This window comes from Bombus fervidus, chromosome 6, assembly GCF_041682495.2.
Source record: "Bombus fervidus isolate BK054 chromosome 6, iyBomFerv1, whole genome shotgun sequence".
Taxonomy (NCBI): domain Eukaryota; kingdom Metazoa; phylum Arthropoda; class Insecta; order Hymenoptera; family Apidae; genus Bombus; species Bombus fervidus.
The window spans coordinates 12,677,835-12,702,304 of NC_091522.1; the positions used below are offsets into that span (position 1 = coordinate 12,677,835).

Here is a 24,470-nt window from a genome sequence, read left to right on the forward strand (position 1 = left end):
TAATTTTCCGCTTTTAAGTCATTCGATCGATCGTTACGAGTCGCTACGAGTCGTCGTTTCCGTCCGTCTTTTCGGCCAGCGGAATAAGTCGTCGGAACGAAATCGATTCGTCGAGACATTTCCACGACTCGAAACTCAACCGTGCCACGCGTCACGACTATAAATCACGAACCTGGTGTTCGCGGATGCTTATATTAAATCACTGAATTCGGCGAACAGCTTCCTACGTCAGAATCGTACACGATCGTATCGCGTGACCGCGATCTATCGACCTTTTTTCAGATTTCTTTTCAGGTCTGTCGGTTTACGATTGCGCGGGCGGTGTCCTCGAAACAAACGTCCAAAACGAACGGTCGTCTCGAAGGCGTCAGTTCACCGTTTTAAACGATCAAATTGCTAACAGCGATTTCCCAAGAACGAGCAACCCGCACGTTCTTGCAAGAAGCGTTCTGCTTCTTCTCCGGGCAATCTCAAGTTCCCCCTCGTCTTTCGCCTGGACTCGTTACCTTTTCTTCAAATTACACGGCAATTAACGCGGAATAAGGTTCTCTTTACGCGCACTTCTCCTCGACTCCGAGTAAGAGCAGCCTGGGTTGATTATTCGTATAAGTGCTGACTCGGACTCCCCTGCAACCGACGTGATCCGTCCGACCAGCCACCAACTTCTACCACTATCGAATGTACTACTCTCGTCTGACCAGTGGCGCGCTTATACCACTGGTTCCAGCCAGCGATTCAGCTTTGTCAGTAAAATCTTTTGAAATCTAGCAACATCCTGCGATTTATTGACGTACGAGAAGTTCGTTCGCCGTTCGTATCGGTTTTTACCGTTCGTCGTTTTTCCGCGGATAACGTACGAGATTTGCACGGAAGAAACAACGTCGATCGCGTTAAACGGCCGAGCGACGAGTCGGCATACAGGGCGTTCGCGCGAACAACGAAATAATTACACCGCGCGGGCATAAAACTCGATTAATATTACACGTCAATATTAGTTCGGTTGTATTTAACGCGACCAATCGAATCGCGATTATGCGGTGGTCCGGTGCGCAGTCAGTTGCGTTTTTCTGTTGGCGGACTCGAATATCGGATTTTCGGGACGTCGCGACGAGAATTAATAATACCGTGCGCCTCTGCATTATGCTGCGCATCTCGATCGTTCGTCGTCCGTGAATTCCAGCAATCACCCTTCCTAATTGATAATGTTTGATTCGCGGACGATGACACCGGTCACTCCGTTGCGCTGGCCGAAATTATCGAGACGAGCTTATGGTTTCTGTCACCGCGAACAACCCTCGGAACGTCTAGCTTCCTCCAACTTTATCAATTTGTTCGATATTCATATTCATCGGGTCCCTTAACCGATCACGATACTTAACAACCTCCATCGTTTATTAAGATCGCGTAACCGAAAAGCTACGACGATGGACCGGTTAAAATTTCCAACCTGTCTCTGACCCGATTCGTTCCCGCAACCATGAAAATTTCACAACCTTTCGTAGATTGGTTCTCCATCTTCAGCTTCGTCGAATATAGAGAAACTTCGCGGCGAACAAGTGGCTGCTTGCAAACGAGAAATTCGGCCAACCTCTCGGTGAAACTGTCGAAGAAGTATTATCTCGCATCTTGTATCCCTTTCGCAGGCCGTTAGTAGCGGGATGAGAGTGCGATCGCGGACAACCCGGAACGACGTGACGATGGTTAAGGGTTAAGCCGGTTTTCAGGGGTGGACCGGTTCGACGGGGTTCGACGAGCATTTCCGCGTAACCGACCTCGACAAACCGAGCGAAACGAGGTCAGGAACGGCGCGTACGAGGAACGAGGGATGTCGGTGGGTCGGTGGCTGGTCGGCCGCCTGGCCACCCCCCGGCCAGGGGATGTTTCTCCGCTCGGAATCCCTCGGATCCGCTCGGACGTTGTCGTTTCTACGAACTCCCGTGGAATCGTGTTACATCGACACGTACGCCAGCAGCACAACGCGTACCGCCACATCGGCGAACATCCGAATGTACGTGCTCGATTCCGACACACCGACACGGTCGACACGATGTGCACGCCGGCCCAATAACTACGGACACCGATATCGGGCCGAATCAAACTTACGAGGAAGAAACACGCAACGAGTACGAGCGCGCCTACGCGCTCCACCACGTGGCGAACGCGTATTCTTCATTTTTTACATCGTATCGACATCCGTTTGTAAGAGAAAGGGTATTCCACGAGGAAACATATATAGAATAGATAGAAAACAGCATAGTTGGAAATTTTTAACGATCGCGGGTATCGTTGTGCTCCATTTCGAATTGTTGGAAAAGTACCGCATTGTTCTTTACTCTCTTCTTGTCCACTTTGCGGTCAGGTCTTCTAGAAACAACGTCCCTATTCTTTGAAACAACGTAGCGTCGTTTCGCTTGCTATCCTTGAACTCTTTGCACGCTCGAAAGCTGGGCATCTGTACAATCTCACGCGCACTGGACTACCAGCTACGACGGTCCTTAAAAATGCATCGCGACTAATGCGTTCGTTACTCGAACGAGATAGAACTCACGCGGTCTCACGTCGTTGTCTCGACCTGCAAAAGTGAAAAAAAGCATCCGAGAGAAGAAAAAAGGAAGGAAGAGAGAGAATAGAATGGAAAAGCGCGAACGACGCGAACGTAGATAGATACGAGTGGCCATCGGGGATTGCGCCTGCGAATCAGGTACGCGTTTCGCGCGTGCACCCCGGAGACCAGTAGTGCTGGCAGGTGTGCGTTCCCCTGTGAGCACCTGAATGCCGTGTTACGAGCGGCTACAAAGGGGAACACACGGAGAGGTTAGTCCCGGTCTGCGCATACGAGCCTGGGGCAAAGCGTAAGGCGAACGTGGAGCGAGCGTCGCGTGCAAGGACACGTAGAGGCAAAGCGGGAGAACGCCGTTCTCGCAGCCTTCGGAACGCGAAGAGCGCGCACACTTTCGCGCAGAAACTATCGTGTGTAAGTTGTGTCGGGAGAGAGTAGAGGGAGAGAGAGCAGGTAGCGACGGTAGAAGGAGGGCGGCAGAGGGTTGGCGGGGCGGTGGTAGTCGCGCGGCCGTCGGTCTAACACGGTGCGGTCGTCATTGGGCGTCGGGACGCCGTGGCGACGCGGTCTCGACTCGAAAGCACGCTCGGTTGACGAGCACGCGCGCGCCAAGTGTGTTCGGAACGCGACACGAGGACCGAGTGCGCGAATTTTGCCGCATCGTTTTCTGCAGCCACGCTAACACCCCGTCGTACTCCAGATCGCTGTATACTTTTTCACGCGCGGAGGCATACACACACACACACACATACGCGCGCGCGCACACATCTTCCTATATCGTTCCACATATCGTTCGAAGCGCGAGTCGCGATCCTCGTCGTGATCGGCAGAGTTGGTGCGGATTTCCGTTTGTTTCTCGATACCGTCCAGCATCGCGGTTGGTCCGCGTCTCGCGTCGTGGTTCGCGCGTGTGATCGATCGAAGATTCTTTCGCGAGCGGAATCACGAGATCGGGTCGAGGTTGAAGAGGCTGTTCGGTGCGTCGCGTCGGGACGAAGTTGACGCCACGCGAACTAGGTCCTCGATCACCGTACGAAGATCCTCTTTTTAGGTTGTTCTCGAGTACAAGTTCCACGTTGGTCGTGCAATCGCGAGGAAAGTGTTTGATCGATCGTGATCGGGAATCGTAGAATCCTGCAAAGTGTGCGCGTTTTGCCTCGTACGAGCGAGAGAGAAGAGAAGAAAGCGAAAGATAGAGAAATAGAAAGGTAGAGAGAAAGAAGGGAAAAACAAGTGTGGACACGATCGCCGGCCGATATCCCGGCGCGGATACAACGACGAGTGTTCGGTTTGGTTGGATCTCATCGAAGGTGGAGGAGACGTCGCACGATGAGACGGACGACGAGAGAATGTCGCGCGGATGCCGCGGGATTCGTCTCAGTCGTCCGACTGGTCGACCTGTGGCCGTTGAAAGCGTCGAAGAGGAGCGCGTTGCGGAGAGGTTGAAGGGCAGCAGGTCGTCCTCAATGCCGTATCATGATCTGATGGGACGAATCATGTCACGTGTCGTCGGGACGCTGCTCGCGCGCTCCACGCTGCTGACGAGCGTCGCCGCGGCTCTCGTCGTGCTCTTCTGTTGCTGTAGGTGCACTCGCGCCAGCGAGTTCCCCGAGAGAGAGTGCTGCGACCTGATATTCCCGATCCCGGAGCCAACCGGAAGATCCACGTCCGCACCGACGCCAACGGGGAGAAGCGGTGAGTTTCGTTCTAAGATTTATTCCTTGAATAACGTTTTGAGAATTTTGTCGAGCGTTTTGAAAAAACCCAATTATCTTAGGCTATACTTTCCCCTTTGCGTTCCCTGCAATTCGACGAAACTGCCCTTTGCTCGAAATATCTCGGTCAACTTTGTCGCGTTGTCAACAAGAACACGCTCGTCGGTAGGGAATCGCGTTTGTTGACATTGGCTCGCCGGGACTGATTCGTAAACAGTCGCGGTACCTCGATCCCGCGTGTTCGTTCGATACAAAGTCGAAGGTCGTCCGCTATTTGTTTCGCGAAGCTAGTTTCGCTGCTCTTTAGCGCGACACAGAGTACAATCGCGAATCGGCGACACTTTGGAAAAAACTTCGGAACGTACTTTCGTCGTTGGATTTGTGCTCGTTGATTAATCGAATACGCGAATGTAGGTAAAGTGGTAGTTTCGGTATCGGGAAGTGTGTTCGACGAAGCTCGTTTCCGTTTTTTTTTTTTTTTTTTATGAACATTCGTTTTGCCGGTGATTTGATAGAACATTCCAATGGCGTCGAGGCGAAGGGCGAGGGGAGAGATAGAAGGGAAGTCAATAATTGAACAGGAACCAATAACTGTACGTATAGCTTGGCCGTATTTTGTTAGCCACCGAGCAGCTATTACAATTTCCGTAGAGGGATGAGCGGATTATTAATTCAATTAGGATCAGTTATTAATTCAACAACGACGGTTTATCGACGCGAGTTCAATGCGGTGGTAATTTAAGTGGCGAAACAACCGCGTAATCGAGTGGCCTGTTTTCAAGCGGAATGCGAGTCACCCCCGACCACCCCTTCGTCTTTTCTCGCAGCCTTTTCAGATCTCCTTCTACTTTCAATTTCTTTCTCCGAAGAAATACCGGGAAGAAACGAGTCGGCTCTTCTTTCTCCATCATGATTTTTCCGCTAATTAACCAACCAACGTTTCCGTCACATATTAATCTTCGTCCAAGCTACGGATGCTCGAACAAACGTCGAACTAACCGTCGACGTCGTGGCTTTTCATCCGCGAAAACTAGCTCGAAAATATTCTTTACGCTGCCTCCTGGATCGATATCTTTAATTAACTCGAATTTATGGGCCACGGTCTTTTCAACTTGCCTCTTCGTTATTCATATTCGCGGATTATACGACCGGCTTCGGAAGCACCTTCTACCGCCCTCGTCAATTCTTTCTCCACCCTTCTTTTTTTCCGTATTCAAGAAACCACAAACCTCGTTACCCCTTAACCTTCCTCTCCCGCTATATTTGATCATTTCTTCTCTTTCGTTTCTCTTCGAACGAGTACCCGTTGTCGGAAACGAACGTTACTCGCTCGACCAGCCTCAATATCGTAGCTCTACGACTCCAAGTTCACGGAACTAAAAACAAAGGACAGATAGAGCTTACCGGTCGCTGGTATTTTATGGTTACCGCAGTTCCTCGTTGCGGCGGAAACCAGGACGATCCGTTCTTTTAAGTCTTCTCGGTTTCGGCGAGGTTAATGGAGACAACGGTACTTAGCGGGACACACGCGAACAGTCGGCGGTCGACGTTGTCGTAGGAAGCAAGCGGTGTCTGCGGGCATTTCGGCCCCTACATGGGATGAACTTGGATCGAGGTCAGCCACGATCGAAGGTTATCCGGCGCGTCTATAGCCGGTGAGTAAGTTTCAGGGAGGAAGTCATTTATACCCCATCACGGAATTCCTCGCTGGCGAAATATCGCGTACGTGCTCATAGAGTGTTAGTAATGAAAGACGATCGGCTTCAGCGGCCTTTTATATTCCTGCTCTCTCTCTTTCTGTCGAAGGTCGAAGGTGAACGATACCTCGTCCACCTCTTTTCGTTTTGTTTCGCCCTCGTTGCTCCTCGTTGTTCTTCGGTCTCGTCGTTGCGTTGACGAGAATGGAAATCGCCTCTTCGCTCCTCATGTATCTCGAAGGAGTTTCACGAATGATGGATTTGATTCGATTCCGGTGTAACTGTAAAAAAAAGCAGCGTTAACCTTAACGTTGGAATTTAAACGGGACGGTAGTTTTCAATTTCAATCGGGCGTGCTAGAACGAATGTAATTGGTTCTACCACCTCGTTCGTTATAGCGTCGGTGCGTTCGTATATATCGAATGTATTTATATTTCCAGATAATCAATTGCACAAAATTAATTTATATGTAGATACAACTATATATATATATTTACATGTAAATATATAACTTTTGCGATGTTTGCATATCAAATCACGATTAAACTCGATAGAAAATGTGAACGATCTAACGCGATTGACGTGACATATGTGTTCGATACAGTATCCTGATTCCATCGAGGAAACCTGTAACGATATTCGTTCGCTATAGCGCTGTTCGTTCTTCTTCCGGACATAGCGCATCTTTCTTGTAAATCGATCAAGGCAGCGTGACCACGCTTTAAACCGTCGGACTAATTAACCGGCCCGAAGAAACGTCGTGCTGAATTCGTAACGGAGCGCAGTCGGTTGAAAACGAAACTTAAGGTCGGCGCAGAACGAGAAAGCGATGGGAGCCTAGACGAGAGAGGGCAACGTTGCGAAGCGTCGAGGTACGAAAGCGTGCGGAACAGAAGGCGACAGCCCGTCGAGAAGGAATCCTTCTCCGAAAAAAGCGCAGGCACGCTCGCTCGCTCTCTCGCTCGCTCGCTCGTGGCCAGAGCGGGCGAAGATTTTTCCAAGCGCTCGCCACCGTCGTTGTACGACTCCTGGCTTAAATGTCGCGAGTCAGCTCGCAAAAAGGAAGAAACGCGCGGAAAGGCGGGGGGAGAGCGGGTTGCGCCGGAGAAAAAGGAGGCGCGCGCGGTGTACGGATAAAAAGAAAAGAGGGGAACGAGAAGTGGCCCATTGACGTTAAATCGCACGGTGAGGTGCTTTTAAACGTCCTCGCTATTTTCATGCGACCTACTTTGCCAGCCGCACCGTAACGAGGTTGCTTTCGCATAAATTCGGAGTGCCTTCGAGTTCCTCCGCTCCACCCCCTGGTCACCTTCTCGTTTATCCCATCGCGATTCTCAAATTTTTGGCATCGGTCGAATCGAATCGAATCGACGTTCGCCGCAAGAATAAACAACCCTTGGTTTCTTCCCTGCGCTCCGTATTCGACGATCGTGCGTATCCCGCTGCTCGAACATCTCTCGTGGTCGATCGTATCTCCTGGGAAACTGAACTTTCAGTGGAAACGCGTATCTATTGTAGTTGTACGCGAGAAAATCTTAAGCGCTGTGCCGCTTCGATGGACATCTATAGTCCGGCGTGATTAATTAATCGCGGTAGAGTGATCGAATACGCTCGAGGATACTATTTACGTTCGCGCGGTCTGCTTCCCTTACTTTGCCGTTTCCATCGGTGATTTTGCTTTAGAGTTTCCTAAAGCACGTAGATTTTACACGTACACCTTCCCGAACGATTCGTTTCTCTTCTTTTTAGCGTTATTAATTGCTCGAGGAAAAGGGTAAAAAAAGAACGAGGCTGCACGCTCGCATCTTGTATAAAACTTAATATTCCACGTGAGCCACGCAACGCATAAAAGTCAGGCTGGTCGTTGCCCTGCGTACGTATTCCATTTGGTTTTACTCTTTCGGTAGCCAGCCTAGGAAACGTATGCGCATATTTTCGCGCGGCAATGCCATTAGTCAGACGAGGGCGCGATTTAAAAGAACGCTTCGATATCGCAACGAACGGTTCCGATAGCGGCCCGTTCCATTAAATTACGAAACAGTTTGATTTTCCAGGCCTCGACCCTCGTAATTAATTATTCGGCAAAATTTCATTATCGAAAATAAATTCGACCGTCGTGTGCTGGCTTCGATAGAGGCTGTGATAGCACCAGTTCGGTTCTAAACATTCTGCAGTCAACTCGCTCGCGGCAAAGTCCGCTGCGATAGCGCGAAACGTGACCTACGCGATACGTGTTCGCGAGACGACACTTGCATGCCGTTTGCCGTTCAAAATCGCGGCTTCTGTCCTCTGTCGTCGTCCTGATCGACTCTCGGAGAAGATGCAGTTATTCGATGAAAAATTTACACGGTCATTTTATCGATTCGTTAGCAAACGCGTACTAGGCAAGTTCCATAAATATTTACGGGTGTTTTATCGAGTTATCGCGTTGTACGCGCGATCCTCGATTTCAAGCAAGTTCCCTCGGAAACGAAGATCGTCCCGGAAGATGGTCCCGCGTTCTCCTATTTTATTTGACTCGACCTCGTTTCGCTTCCTTGACGAACGATTCTGCTGGCCGCGCCGTCAGTTCGAAGAGGCGCCGTTATTACTACTCGTATCGCGGCAAAGAGAACACCTGGAACTACGAGAATCCTCGTCAAAGAAATGACTAATTAATTGGCTGGCAACCTCGGCCTCCTCGACCCGATATATACGGCGGTTCCCTTTGAACTCGTCCCTTCGCCGTGACCTCGATCGTTGAAACGATTCGCGAGCCTTCTTGTTAACTTTCCGATTGCAAACGGGACGCGTTTATTCGTCCTGGAATTTTTATTTCTGCTGGCGGCTCGACAACGGCACTCGACTGTTTCTGGCGTGGATACGGCTGGAAGTCGTTGGCTCGTGAAAACACGAAACGCCAGCTCGGGAATCTAGACTTATCCATCTTGGTACTTTTGCGTTTCCGTCGGTTGCGCCGAGGATTAATCGTAGAAGGAAACAGATTCGAAATCTCGTTTGCCGATATTATTAGAGAATTACAGAACGTCTCCGGCGCGCAGCGGATCGAGGGAAATCGGGTCGGCCGATAGACTAGGCGGCTCGATTTGATTAAACGACCGCGTTTGATTAATCCTCGATCTTGAAGATTGCCGCGCGTAATTCGGTCGTCGCCCGTAACCGGGACACGCTTTATACATATTTCATAGGGAATCCCGAACGGAAAAACAAAGACAACCCCCAGACGCTTAATCCCCGAAGTATTTGCTCTGTCGCTGCTCGAAATTAATTCCGTGATCGTTAATCACGCGGGATGACGTTTCGTGTACACCGCGCGAGGAATTGACTTTCAACGGCGTTCACTCGCGAGCAAGTGGCGCATTCCTTCCAGCAATTTCTTCGCCGTTGCTCGAGAACCAGCTACAGTCGGCCGGCTCTTTCTCGTTTTCCGCTTTCCGTATTTCCCATTTACGCCCTTTTTCCAAGGTTTTTCGCCTTGCCGACCGAGTCGAACTTTCCAAGCGAGTCGATTCGCCGTATCCTTCGCGACTCTTCCCCTATGGAATTTTACTTGCCAACTTCTTTCCACGTTTAGGAGGTTCCAGTATCGAGTTTAACTTTCTTCTTGTCGAAGATTTTCCCCTCTTAACGTTGCTTAAGCAGCGATTAGAAATCCAATAAGCGGACGAAAAAAACAGACGAAGAAATTGCTAATAGACGATACAGTTGGCTCTTTGATTTTTATCGCTTGTAATTCGAGACGATGGTCGTTCGAGATCGATTTCTCTCGAACAAAGCCCATTAATACCGTATCCGACGAGAAGAAAGCGAAGGAGTTGCTTTTTGCTTCGTTCTCCTATACGTTTCGGTTGCCCTGTGAAAACGATAAAACGCCGCTTGCCGCACTCTCCTCGTTTAATTGGGCAGATTTTTGCTTTACCTTGGTCAAGGGTCGCTCTTTTAATGTAATGAAATTTGCGTTTGATTAACAGAAATGGAAATTAGCCGGATTGCGTTTGACCCTCGTCGGCTTGTTCCACTGTGTACCGCTGCCAGTGGAAGAGCTCGGTTACGGTCAGCCACTCGGGACCCGGTCGTCGGGTGAAATATATTTTTCAAAAATTTTGTTGCCACGCGCGATGCTTCGGATCGTCGTAGCGTATACTTTATTATCGTGGTTTGCACGCGTCACGTTTAACCGTGCTGTTGTATGAAAGCGTCGCGCAATCGATGGAAAGAGCCGACTAGCTTTTACGAACGACGCTTTATTCCTCGTATTTTCCTGCGATTCGGTTTTCCAGCAATTTTCTTCGTTGCAACGCTCGCGTATTCCAATTGTTATATTATATACGAAAGGTTGTCGAAAGTAACCGTAGCTATCCTTCATGCACGTAGGTACGTTTTATTGTACATATCGTTCCGTTGTACGAAACGTTTTGAAATTTCATCAGTATTGTTGTACAACTCTACTATTATTATGATCGCGTCGGCGAAGTTTGAAACAATTTTGGAAATTATACAGGGATTACAAGATACTTAGTACAAGTACGTATCTCGCAGAGATCACAAAAGTATTTAAACAATCAGTTATCCATGGTATTAACAAACCTCGGTATGCAATGCAGCTATATTTATCGCGCGCTTAAAATGGATATTCACGCTGTGTACTACTTTTCTATCAAATACACGTTCGCGATGAATATCTCCTAAGCTTTATGTACCTTGTCAAATTGATTTCAAATCGTACCGATGCAATCACGATAGTCGTGTCTCATTAAAAGTCGCGTCGATGAAATTTCTAAACGTTTTATATTTCATACGACACGATAAACTACAGCGAACGTTCAAACAGGTGTGTCTCGTTTCGGATATTCGAGAAGTTTGTCGCGTGAAAAGCGTTGCAACCCAGCCTTGCAACGAACTCGTATTCCAATTTGTCGAACGAAGTTGATTCGTCGGACATCGAATGACCGTAACGACGTAATATAGAGAAACGAGTGTCGTAAGAGGGCGCGAAAAGAGAGGTAAATAACGTTGCGAGGAAATCAATATCGACGAGGACTCGAGCGTCGTAGAGACACAAGTTCTCTGCTCGAAACTCGGCCTGCGAGCCAACCTTCTGACGAAAGTGTTGCCCAGGGAGTGGAGAACGGGGTTGAACGAGCTCCGCGATACCCATAACTGCCATTGATCATCCTGCAGATATTATGTGTGGGAAATTTCACCTACTCGCAAAAAGGGTATTCGTGTTTGTAAATCGAGCTGTACAAGTCGCAGAAGTGGGTATTTATACGGGAACATGGACCCTCGTTCAATAAGATTACAAGGCAAGGTGGTATCTTATTCTTCGAATATTCGATGTCATTCATATCGAAGGAGATACCAGTTCACGTATATATATCGGGTCGTATTTCCTGATCGGCAACTTACGTTTTCCCATTGCTAGAATTTGTCGCGCTATTTTCTTCGTATATTCATATTTCCTCCTTTCGCAAAATCTTTGCATCCTTCTTTATTACTGCAATCGCCTTTTTAAATGTTTTTTATCGCTCTTTCTATTATTGCAATTCCACTGTTCGTATTCCAGCATCGTCTTTTGCCGCCTGGAGTTCCGTTTTCGGAGTTCCCGCGTTCTTTTTTATCGCAGAAATTCATCCCCTGGAAAATTGGATGGTTCTTGTTGGTAGAATTTCTCATAGTATCGTTCTGTTCCGATTATTCTTCGAAACGACGATTTTTCCAAGCCTCGGAAACGTATTCTCGAACGTCGAAGTGGTACGTTAACCTTTGTCGTTGAAATTCGAGGTGCACGCTGTTCGTGCGAGTAGCTGGGAACTCTCAGAAAGTGTTCACGGTGGTCAGATAGTAGAGACGAAGGTTTTTGGAAAAAGCGACCAGTAGCCAACACCGACTGACCGTTACTGAGTGCACACGTCGGTCATGTCAGACGATACTTACCCAAAAGGATACTTTGGTAGCTTCGGACATCTTGGTACTGGGAAAAATGGAAGACGAAGAGATGGATTCGAATCCGCCGTGAAAATCGTCCATGGCTAACCATCCTTCCGTGAATCTTGAGCAAGTGACGTTTATCCTGCAATGGCATCTGGTCCCTGGCAAATGCTCCGCCATAACTTTCCACTTAAATTGATTATTCCTTAATAAGGTACATAACGCGCAACAAAGTTCCTGCTAATTTCGATCCGTACGATGTACGTCGGTCGTTGCGCGCTGTTACATCGCTCGATCTGCTAATAAATAAATCATACTCAGAAGTCAAACTTTACAGTTTGCTCGATTTACGATTTGCTCGATATTTTCGACGAGCAAATTGCTAGAAAATGACGAATACGCGATGTAAGTTGGCGGAACTTATAGACGCGACAAGCACACTTTGCCTTTGATTCAGTATCCGCTGAAAGCGCTCCTTACCGTCACTGGTTCGACCGGTCTTTGATGCTTTAATTTAAGAGTATCGCGGAACCTATAAATTTCTAACACAAAGGAGACACTATTTATACCGTGTCTGCTACTCGATCCGAGCGAAAGGAACGTAAGTTTAATAGCGACGCGCGTAGTTACATCTGACTACCTGTAGTACAACAGGTTAAAGCTATACGTTTAAAGTATCCGCCTGCAAGAAGATCGATCTATCAACCCGATGAAGTTAATCCTTTCGCGTAAAAGACGTTGGCGAGAAGTTTTCGAAGCTGCTCACGCTGTGCTCGCCTTCTAAAATACCGCGTTTAAAGAGATTCTTTACAAAATTTTCGATCCACCGATCTTCTTCTTTATCGATGATTAAGCGCCGAACTTTCGAGTCTCTTCTAGTGCGTTCGTAAACGTTGGTCGTTCGGTATTTAACGATGGATATCGTCGAAAGCTAGACGGAAGGGGAGAGGGAGAGAGAGAGAGAGAGAGAGAGAAAGTAGAGATGCAAAGCCGAGTATCACGACGATGCACTGCTGTTTTCACGCGGCCTTCGCGATCTCTGTGAACTTGGCAGCGTTATTTACGAGGCATCAACGAACCGGGTAATCGAGTTCAACGAAACTACCTCTCGTTTAGTCACCGGGGTCAGATTCGAGCGATCGTAACGCGAGACCCGAGGGTCGAGGATCGATCAGGAGATTCGATCGGGATCGACAGGTCCTCTTTAAAACGCGAGCGTAGCCGCTCTCGCTCGCGAGCAACAGCGAGTGTTTTAACGTCCGCCGGACTTCAGCCCCTCGTATATTATAGCTGCCCGGGGCTGAACAGAGATTGACAACGAATCTGATTCCGACCATTGTTCGGTGGATTTTGAAAACCATACCGTGAATTCAGTACCTGTTTCAGCTGCAACCAGCGTAAAATTAAAATCGTTGCTTTTTTCTCCCGTCTGCTTTTTCGACCCGTTATCGGATACTTTTGGCTTCGGATGCGCGTTCGCCTGGAACAGATGATCTTCCCTCGTTTGGTAACGCGATTCTCGGTGACACGACGAAAAAAAAGGCACGTGGAGAGCAAAAAAAAAAAAAAAAAAGAAAAAAGAAAAAAGAAAAATGCGCTGCTATTTATCAGCGAGCCAACCGATCGAGCTGCTTATATTGGAATATACAATGGAGATCCTGAAATTCATCGGATTATACGTCGAACTCGCATCGTTACAAATCTACCATGTTATTTATTTATTTGTTTACTGTAAACGGACTGGACTCTTTCGTATATGTATGTGTATGTATTCATATATATATATATGTGTGTATACACGGACGTGGAAATTCGATATGTCGGTCATTGAATGCGTTGGATAAACGTTAGATGTAAAACGGGACACAGGGTTCAAAAAATTGTAGATATCGGCGCTTATTAGTTAGGTTGACGACGTCGACGTGTGTCCAAGTCGAGAGCGAATCGAAAACGTAGGAGGATGCTGACGATCGTCTCAGGTGAATTTAATATTAGCAAGAATCGTTGCACAGTTAACATGTCCTTTAAATATACTGCGAAAATAAATGAAACCATTTACCGCGATATTTAGCATTCGCGTAATATCAAAGTGATCGTGATCGGTGGCGGACATCGATCGAGTAAACAGCGTGTCTGAGAAATTTGCGATTTTTGTGTTTCTCTCGATCGGTGCGAGTTTCTCCGGCGAGTACTTGTTTCGACGCGATATAACACGATATAATCGTACGTTGGCGACAACTCGTTGGACCTGGGTATCGTTCGAATTCAATAATTCCCCCTGTTCGGCAGTTCGTTGCTCGTAAACCAGCCGGAAGCGACGCAAGGTGTGCACCGGCTTTGCGAGATGATGCGCGAATGGCCGCGAACGGTGCTGGATAAGAGATACGATGGTGACGATGTAAGGTTTGCAGTGGAATACAGTCTAAACGAGAGAGAGAGAGAGAGAGGACAGACTTTTTTACGGGCACGCCGCTCGTGAAATACGCGCGAAGAACCGGGAGCGAGCAACGGTTGGTCGTTCGACGAGCGTAACTTTCTCTTCTCCACGAGGTTCGAACGATTACTCTTTATACGGGTGAACGATTTCGGTGCGAGCTTGCGATAAACGTCCCTGTAAACGTTCCTTCCTTTTGACGCGAGCTCTTTCAAAGAGATTTGCCATTCCACTCCCCCGCGCGATCGCTCGCTGTTCAAGCACAATGCAATTATTTTCTTCTGGAAAGGGCGTTCTTTGACGCGCATATAACTAGACGGAATCGTGGTTCACCGGAGAATTGGTGATTTCGAGGAGTTCCGATAATGAACCACTGGTGGATAAATAATTCGGCTAAACGTGGAAGGTAGTCTGGATTTGTTAGCCGGCGAAGAAGTTGGCTAGAAGAAGGCGTGATCGGGGAGAAGAGAGCGGCAGCCAGCCAAAGTTGGCGCTGGTATTTCGAGGTCGAACACTCCATTCTCATAGACGATTCGGACGAATAAAATCCTTTGATCGGTGAGCGGATAGGGGTTATCAGGTTTCTGGGTTAGCCGAGGGATTAACGGCGCGCCGTGGGAAATAACGAAAGCCGTGACATTGGTAGGGTCCGGACCAATTAACGCAATCGTCGGTATTATTCGGTGCTGGTGTCGGCACGGTGTTTTTCTCCCGGCGTGAAACGCTCGACGTCGATATGACTTTTAAATAAATCCACTGACAAGTAGAGCGTGAATATCCTCGGCCTTTGACGCGATTTATCGAACGACAACCGCCTATGGCAGTCCGTTCTCGCTTCTTCTGTGAAATGTAATTAGCATCGCAATTATCGACACGAACAAACAACGGCTCGATATACGCGCGCGTATATTTAATTAACCGTTCGTCGAGGGTGGAGCTGCGCTGAAATGCCGCCGGCGTTTACGTTCTTTACGCGTTTCAAACCCGCCGATGCGCTAAGTTTTCATTTTCTACTCCGGTTACAGAGAAGAACACCCGTCTTCTTCCGATCGCTCGAAATACCGAAAACGTTCGGTTCAAAGCCATCGGGAACGCGCTACGTACGGAACGCCGATAGACCATAAATGGAAGCTATAAACAAAGAAAAGAAGGGCGGTTGGCCCGTAGATTAACCTTTTTCTTTGTAACCGCGCGCGAAAGTTAAATAAAAAGACACGGTTGAGTGGCGAGGGGCCTCGGCCGTTAAACTTTTCCATTTTCTTCCGCGGGAATTTTTCATACGTTTTCCGACGCGAAAAGGCCAGGGGAAGGAATAAAATAGCCGTGCTTTCACGCGATGGCAACCGAACCGAATCGTATCGCGTTCGCGTTTAAAGCCACGGCCAAATGTAAATGCTCGCCGTGGGAAAAGTCGATTTCCCTCCTTGGAACGGCGAATTATGAATTATACCGGCGGATTTGTGGCTAAGCTCGACGTAAACAGGGCGTAAATATTCGCAAGCCCTTCGGCACGACTTATCGAACGTGCCTGGCCTCGGTACATGCGCCAGCTATGTAACGCAATTACCCAGGTGTCTAACGCGTTTGTGTGTCCTTTCGCGCGTTGATGTGTTTGCAGGAGCGCGCGACGATCCTCTCTATCTCGCGTCTTGATCTGCATACATCGACGCCAGCTGCATCAATAATATCTTTCTCCGACGAACCAGGTTCGTTTTGTAACCGGATTTAATAATCGATCATCCACGCTCTATCGACCATGTAACCGCCGCGTAACTGAATATTTCAACGCTGAACGCGTGCACGCGGTTACGCGCCGTGACGACGGTAAAGGGTGGCGCGAAAGTTTCACCCATTAAAATTCGACTACGAGCGTAAAGATTTTCGAGCCGCTAGCAAAATAAGTCGAACTTACAAGCTCTGTTTTCGAGGAGATCGATCTCGAGTAATCACTGGTTACTCGTGCGCTTAAACTATGTCAAAGAGATCTCGATCGGGCGATATGCTATTTACAAGTAGCGATAACGTCATACGTTATGTCGATTCCTTATCAGTCTTAACCGTGTGCCGCTATCTGCCTCTGCTATCCGTCTGCTTAGAAAGGATTTGCGAATGGAAATGGGACGCGTAATATTTAAAGCTCGCTCTAGTAACGTGGCAATTGTTCGAAACTCTACTCAGCGCGCTGCATGTACGGTCGTACGCTTCGTATTAAATAACCACCGCTCGTTTTCACCGTACTTTGCATCCCTGATTCTCCAGATATCGATAGAATTCTCGCTTCGACCCGGTGAATTATCGTCCGGTATACGGTACAGACCTTCGATCATAGTCGGCGATTCTTTTATCTTTGAAAATTCGAATTACCCGCGTATCGCTGCGCAGAGGGTTTTCCGAATCTTGACGAAGGGAAATAGGAACTGAATATTGTCTGCGCCACATTGTTACGTGGAACCGGTAGGATTTGTGAAAATTGAACAATCTGCGGTAGTTGGATCGCGGCGCGTTATTGAAATTCCGTTGTTTATGCCGGCGGGATTCGCGGGCTGCCGATCGCGGGATCTGCCGCAAGCCGGATTCCATACGGGCGGGCAATTAAATCACGCGCTAGCTTTGAAATTTTAGCCGGAGCGTAGGCAGCGTCTAGGCGCCGAACCACCGCCATGCCACGTCGTGCACTCGTGTACATCGTGCCAATTAACCACGCAAAACGCACTCCTCCAAGCTTCGAATCTCCGTGTAATGCTTCGAGTAATTGATAACATAAGCCGCTTGAAGCGAGCACCTCGTTTCCGTTGCTCGACGACTCGGAATCTTCCCAAATACACGATGGAACATCCGTGCAATTAACTCTCGAATTCTAGTCGATCGTTGCTCGCGCTCGAGTCCATCGATGCACCTCGTTCGAACGATAATCGCTATTTCCAGTGGGATTTTGCTCGCGGTTACGTTACGCTCTCCGATTGGAATAGGACGTGCCGGAAAGATCATCGAGGCTGGCGGTCGATTAAAATTCCGATCTAGTAGGCGAACGTATCGCCGCGTAATCGAGTTTGACGCTCAACTCTGCGGAGTCACGGGCGCAAGCAACGTCGTCGTCGTCGAGCAACGGTTACGGAGAAATTATCGGCCGGAGGAAAAAAGAAACGAAGAACGTCGTCCCCTGTTGGACGCGATAGGCAGGAAATCTCGGTGGCCGAGAGCCTCGCGAGGAGAGGAGAGGAGGGTGGTGGCCACGTTCCTGTGCCAATGTTCGACACGAAAGCTTCGCTTCGCGAGCGCGTTTGCAGGCCTTATCGCGAAAAGAGGCTAGCCTGGTCGAAGGGTTCGGCTCGACTCGCCGCGCCGCCAGATCTAATCGCGACCGGTTTCCTTCGCTCGCCAACCGGCTGCTCGTTCTCGTGCCGTTACCTCTTATATTCTTGGAACTCGTGCCACCCGTTTCAGCCCCATTTCCAGTCCCTCTGTTCCACGTCGAATGCCCCGTCACCGGTTCCGCCATGAATTTACGCGCGTCGATCGTTCCACGAATTCCCGTTCTAAGGTTACCGTTCATTTACGGACACACAGCATCAGAAGTCGGCAACTTTTATTCCGCTCGCTGCACACTTAATCTATCGACTAATTATACTTCCATTAGTTTCTCCGATTGTACCTTTTTTTATGTCCCTTTTATATTCCCTTACAAATAATCTAGTACCATTCGCGCTTTGTGTTACTGTTGCGATCCCTCGATTAGTTGGCGATCAGTTAAATCAGTTAACTGTTCGCTTGGGGTCACGAACCCTGCACGATATTAACGCTCAAGGTGGAGGGTAGATTAAAGAGTTCTAGTATGACTGATTTTTAAGTCGTGATTTCTAAGTTCTGTGTACTCTCAAGTCTTCTTCGAAACGTGTCTTCAAGTATCTCGTATGGTGTGCTGTACGATGATCTTTGTACGATCTAAGTATCATTTAAGTATCTTATACTCGGAGCGTCTGGTGCTTATATTTTAGTCAGTTCAGGAGATGTATTTTCTCGCGAGTGGTGCGTCCTGTGCGTACTTGTTCGAGGATGCGTAGCGTAACGTCCGGTGGTCTATCGTTCTCATTTGGTGGCGAAATTTATCACACCATCCGTCATGTTCTGTGCTTAAGATGCTAAATAGATCGTGCACTGTAAACTCTCTAACTTGTAATATAGTAAATTTCCTATTTCAACTTCTCAAAAATAGCAGATGAATAGCCGTCTGTATCGTAAAATTGAGATAATCTTACAACCTCAACAGCTACTGATATTAGGTGGATGCCAGGTTTTATTCCTTTGCCTTCGATTGCTTCCTGCGTATAGGTATCGCGATCGCGATATGCCAATGCACAAAGGGTGAAGTTGACGAATTTAAAAACGTGACTGCGTTGCAGATTCTTTTAGACGTTCGTGTTCGCCGATGCTTAGCGGAAAAAGTTATCGGAATAAATTGCACGCGTTCGAGTTCTTCCGCTTCTGCAGTCGTAGGATATTTTACTGGCGATTGTCGCGGGAATTCGTCATAGGTTTCGGAGAAAAGGCTGTTGGTTATTCCGTCATACATCGAATCGCGCTCCAACTTTGACAACTGCGTAAATCGTATTCGCGCGAGTTTCACTGTAAACGACGACGGAGTGGATTTCTTCTACCAACGAGTCTGCCTCTTTTTACGCTAACCCTCTTTATTCCACTCCAAGCGGATCAAAGCGTCTGTTCGGCAACTAGAGGCGCGATAATTACGTTTACGAGGGACGCGACCGCGTTACCGCGGAATCGTTACGAGGCAACTTTTCATTAGTGTAGAAACGTCGCGCGTTAGTCGAACGTTCCTCCTCTAAATATTTTTTCTAAATAACGCGTATTAACCGCTGTTTTCGACGCGACGCCACGAACAGTCGGAGAATCGAACGTTTCCTCGGGCAACGCGAATACGCGCGTGGTAAACGACGTCGTTGGAAAATAACGAAATGGAGGAGACCCACGATATCGAAACAGAAGATCGATCGATGTTGCTAGATAGTCTATCGCAGTCACGGCTTAGCGTCGTAAAAGAACGCGCCGTGGCGCATACGCCGGCGATAGCTCCTCTGGATGTTTTCTCGATATCGGCAGTAAACGATGCCTCGTCGACATCGATGGTACAATTTTCTATTCAATTGGTACAATTTTCTTCCGCAAAAGCCCATACCAGCTTCTTGTTTCGCACGGAGGGCAAATTTCCCCGAGGATAAAAGTCAAGCGGAACATCCAGTCGTAAAAATTCCGGTCCATTAGGACCGCTGGCAAGGGAGAGAAAGAGGGTGCGCGTCGCGGTGGGAGAAAATTTCAAGAATTACGTTCGATGTTACGGGGCTGGTAATTTTTTCGCCAGTCCCGCCAGCGCGCGTAATCACGGACGAATCATGGTTGACCGTTTACTGCCGAGCGAGAAGCGAGGGCCCGCTCGATGACGACGAATTTGCACGCCACGCGACCGCCGCACACGCGATTCCTACGTTGCGAACATCGTTACCACGAGTTCGTCATGCGAACGGGAAATCAGGGGGCCGCCTCCTCTGTGTATCGAAGGAATGCGTTTACGCGAGATCGCCACGCGACTGCCTCGCTTCTATCGCGGCTCGTAAAAGCGCCGGAATTGCAGCACCGCCCCTCGTGCCGGTTCCTTTATTAATCCTTCGACTTAAGGTTACGGCAAATCTCGCGAAATCGTGCCTCTCGACCATTTCGCTGGCTTTCTACACATCGATGAAAAATCTCTGCCGCGACGATCGAGAAGACGTCGTTGAAAAATTCATCGACGGAAAAGTTGAGCAGCGTCGTGCAGGGCACAAAAGTTGGAAAGTTCGCGTCGCGTGATTGTTGTTGCGTCAGCGCGTCGATTCGCCGGCGAGTCGTTGCCGATCGTGGACACTCGGTGATCGCGTTCGAGTCGCGAGCACGAGGCATTTCCATTTTTAACGTCGGTGTGATTGCACGCGATACGCGGTTCTAAATTTGATCAGCCTCGGTAGGAGCTCGCCTGTGTGGTACGCTCACGCGAAAGGAAAGTGAAAACACCGAGTTTCGCCGACTATCGTGCGATTCGTCGCGTTCGATACCGCGTTCGTTATTTCCAGTGGAGAAAATTTCCGTAGACCTCGAACGTTATTTATAACGACTCGTTGTTGGCCTGTTACTTCGAGTGACACGATTCGATCTCGATTCGATCGTTGTAGGTTCGAGAGTTTTCTCAGCAACCGAGAAACTATAGCGTCCTCTATGGAGGACGCATTTGGAATTCTCTTTCACGGAGTTAAGCTGCGGACTGGCGACGCTCTGTAATCTAGAACACGTGTTCGCCGTACGTGCGCGTTATCAACCCGCAAATATGCATTAGGGCAAATACGAAGGCTCGTTCTGCAAACAGCAACGCGTTATAACGTGTATGAGAAATTGTATCGCTCGGCGATGGCGCGTTGTTTGTAAAAGGACCGAAACGTGGATCGCGTCGTCGTAGTTGTTTCGCGGCTGGTCTGACTAGTCCCGTCTGACTCTACTTCGAGCAGATCTACGTCGTATGGACCTTGCAACGCAATTGTTTTCTTTTTCGCTATCATTCGTTATGAAAACGCGGCCCAGAAGGGAAGCATCGTTAAACGCCCATTCGATTCGCGTTCCTTTACCGTTTGTTACGATATTTCTTTTTCGGGGACCGTGTTCGCTCGAAATTTACAGCGTCCGTTATTAATATCTCGCGAGCAGGCTTTCGCGGCTGTTAGCCCGCGATTTTTCGACCAACGGGAGGAAAACAATTCTACGCAAATTTACGCATTTTTTTATATCCTCCTCTTCCTCGTCTGGCTTCTCCCATCTCTCACTCGATGCTTTTTACACGCGTCAGAACCGGTCGGGAATTTCGTGTTAGCTATGAAATGGCTGGTCCGCTGTAAAAACGCTGGAAGCCGGCTACAATTATTCAGTGGTTTCTGGTTTTTTAGTTATTCCGTTTTAATTAATTCTTGTTAGCGTCGCGGCAACCGTGCTGCATTGTATCGGCATTCCTCGCGACTCGTCGTTGTTTTAACTATCGTCTCGTGTAATAATACAGACGCGTGTCGACCAGTCGATAATTATCTCGTTCTTATCGTCACGAACGTCCATCGGGCTTCGAATCGTCGTTTCTTTTTCTCGATAAATTCGTTTAAATTATCGAACCTGGCCTTTTAAAAGGTAATCAGAACGCGATATATCGGTGTTCGTCTCACGCGATAGGTAATTAATTAAACTCGCGATCGAGAACACGATTGATTTGCGAGGCAAACAAGCCTGGCAAAAAATACGTGCAGCAGATGCACGTCTTGCGCTGTACAACGAGCGCCTGCGAGCGCTCCCTCGTTCGATACGGTTTATCGAAAATCAGGGAACAACTGTTTATAGCGACCTATCGTAACGTACGATTAGATATTGCATCTGTCCATGGTTAATCGCACGCTAACAGCTATCTTTCCAGTGTACGCGCGCGTGTTTCGCTCGACATAAATTAGTTGGAGGGCAAGTCTCAGGTGTGCCGGGAAATTATAAATAATCCTCGGTTGGATTAACGTATTCCCAAAATACTTTGCGGCACGCGTATTTAGTTTTCTCGAATCGCGCCATTTTGCGGTGAAAAGTGGGAGGAGCTACGAAATTCTCTGCAAGCTCGAATCGATATCCATACCGTAGAACGGAAACTATAACCCTATAGTATTCGCGAGGCTAGTTCATCCTCGTCGATCTACGTGGATTCGACACAGAAACGATCGATTTCCGACAACACCTGCAACTTCCAACTTCCACGAACTAGCAACTTAACAACGAGTGTCACAGAGAGTCGTTTCCAAGTCCGAACAACAGGAAGAACGCGATCGTTCCCGATGTCCGCGAGCATTCGGCGCTCGTCCACGAAGAGGCCAAGCGGACTTAGGTGGGATTTGCGAATTACGGAAGTTCGGATGGTCGGACACCGCACCGGGAACTATCGCCGCGTGGGTAATAAAAGCTTCGCGTTGTTCTTCGGTTAATTCGACGACCTTACAACTCCGACCGCGCCACGTCGCAGCGGAGCTCTTTAATAGCGGCTTGTCAACGGATTACCGCGGTGAAAATGGATGCAATGCAAATAAAATTAATCTTTCGTTCTCCGTTTCCCATTTTCCAACCTAACCCCGAATGGAAAAGTAAGGCCGGCTACCCTGCGAATTAGCACTTCGAGTTTGTTTCGACGAATCTGTGTCACGGACATGGCGCGACGCCAGACGTCCTCAGACTGACGCAATTAGCCGAAGCTTCGTTTTGACGAGCTCACCGGATACTCCGGCCGGGGTTAATTTCAGGCTTAACGGCGTCGCTCTCGGTGTTCCCTCGTTTGCGCGGCCCTAGTCGAGTGCTTTGTGCGTTGCCGAGAACTTGGCCAGTCGAAATCGTTAAAAAGGGTGTCGTTGCTGCCTGACGCTCCCCTAAATATCCCTAGGCAATCAATTATATTACCCGAGATTGGTTGTTTGCGTGAAAGTACGAATCACACCAAGACATTAGCATTCGTTGATACGACTCGCCATCTTTCCACCACGATCTCGTTTAACCTGGTAATTTCAGTAGTGGGCGCCAAACACATTTACGGGGATCGACGTCAACCGACGATCGATCAGTACCCTTAAATACCGTTATTCTTTAACGTTCAACAGAGCCAGGATTTTTCACGTAGCGAGACAAATATAACCTGGCGACGAAACGTCGAAGAGGTCGGCACGATCGATGCTCTGCACGAAACCGAGGTCACGAGATTCTGTCGTTTCGTTTATAATTTCGCCGCGGTGCCCGGGGAAACAAATCGCGCGAAATAGCGGACAGGAAACGCTGCGGACCCGATGAAAATCGATAGCCAGGACAGGCTTGGTTTCGTTTCGCAACCGCCGCTGACGGATGAGCGTCTTCCGTGAACCGACACTCTTTGATCACAGGCTACCGATCGTCGTTCTAACGTCGTTTTCGAACTCTCTCTCTCTCTCTCTCTTCTTCTTCTTCTTTTCTTTCTGTCTTTCAACTTCTCCGACAATCCCTCGATACTCTGACTCTTCGTCGGACAGTCCCAACCGTTTCGTTCCCCACGGAACGTTATTCGTCCGGCCAACTCGAGCAAGATGAAGTCCCGGTGTAACTTTTATCTCGTGCTACGGAGAATCTCTTGGAAAGTTGTTTGGTAAAAATTTTTTACCTCTCGACTACTCTTTCGAACGAGCTCCTACTCAGGATTTCGCGTGCAGGTGGTGAATTTTTGAGATATCGCTGAGAAGTAGAGACGTTATTGAATCGCGAGAATTTTCAAGTCGAACGCTCAAGCTCTTCCCTCGGACGAAGGATAGACGTGGCACGAGCAGCAATTTCACTCGGAATTTACTCGCGTGGTTCCCGTTTTATTTTCTCTCGTAATCAGGAGAACCGAGGGGTATCGCTCTTTCCAGAGACGCTCGGGACACAAAGGAGCGGGGAAAGAAAAAAGGACGAAAGTGGAGTAGAAGAGTAGAAAAGTAGAAAACTACGAGAAAGAAGAGAAAAACAGCGTTCCTTCGGACCGTCTACACGTATGTGTCGTTCTCGTCGATTTTCGTCTAAACAACGAGCAAAGAATTCGCCTGGTAAACAAAGAACGGAGCCAGGTCTTCGCCCGTTTTCGCAATCCGTTACGGTTTTTCGCCTTCTCTTTTCCCTCTTGACCCTTGCGTAGAAGAAACGATAACGTGAAGGCGCGTTATCTTTATGTCGTTATCCTGATGCTTCACCCTTACAGCCGGAATTTCGATCACCGACGACGATGTATAGGTCGAGAGATCGAAACAGAATAACCAGAGAACCGATCATCCGTGTTTACCGTGTCTTTTGAATTAGTTTTGCCGCGTTGGTTCAAACCGTCACGTCAACGAACGATCGTGATTTACTTTATTAAAAACAACGAGTCGAATTCCGATTCGAACGAGAATCACCGCGAATAATCTGCTGAATCTATGTTTTCCGCGATCGAACTTTGACTTGGAAAAACGCAGGCGAAGGAAACTCAGTCTAGCGGAAGGAAAAAGGTACGAGTTCGTTGAATTCTCGAGGAGAACTTTCTC

The 24,470-nt window shown here is 48.4% G+C and overlaps 1 protein-coding gene across 1 annotated transcript in view; it reads left to right on the forward strand.

Moving 5' to 3' along the window:
- Nucleotides 1-3,060: 3,060 nt before the first annotated feature.
- The window catches only part of Gfrl (Glial cell line-derived neurotrophic family receptor-like), a 221,521-nt gene continuing 200,111 nt past the window's right edge, over nt 3,061-24,470 (forward strand). The window contains exon 1 of the mRNA XM_072005911.1: nt 3,061-4,255. Within this exon, the coding sequence (XP_071862012.1) occupies nt 3,910-4,255 (346 nt within the window). The 5' untranslated portion in view covers nt 3,061-3,909. The remainder of the gene's footprint in view (nt 4,256-24,470) is intronic.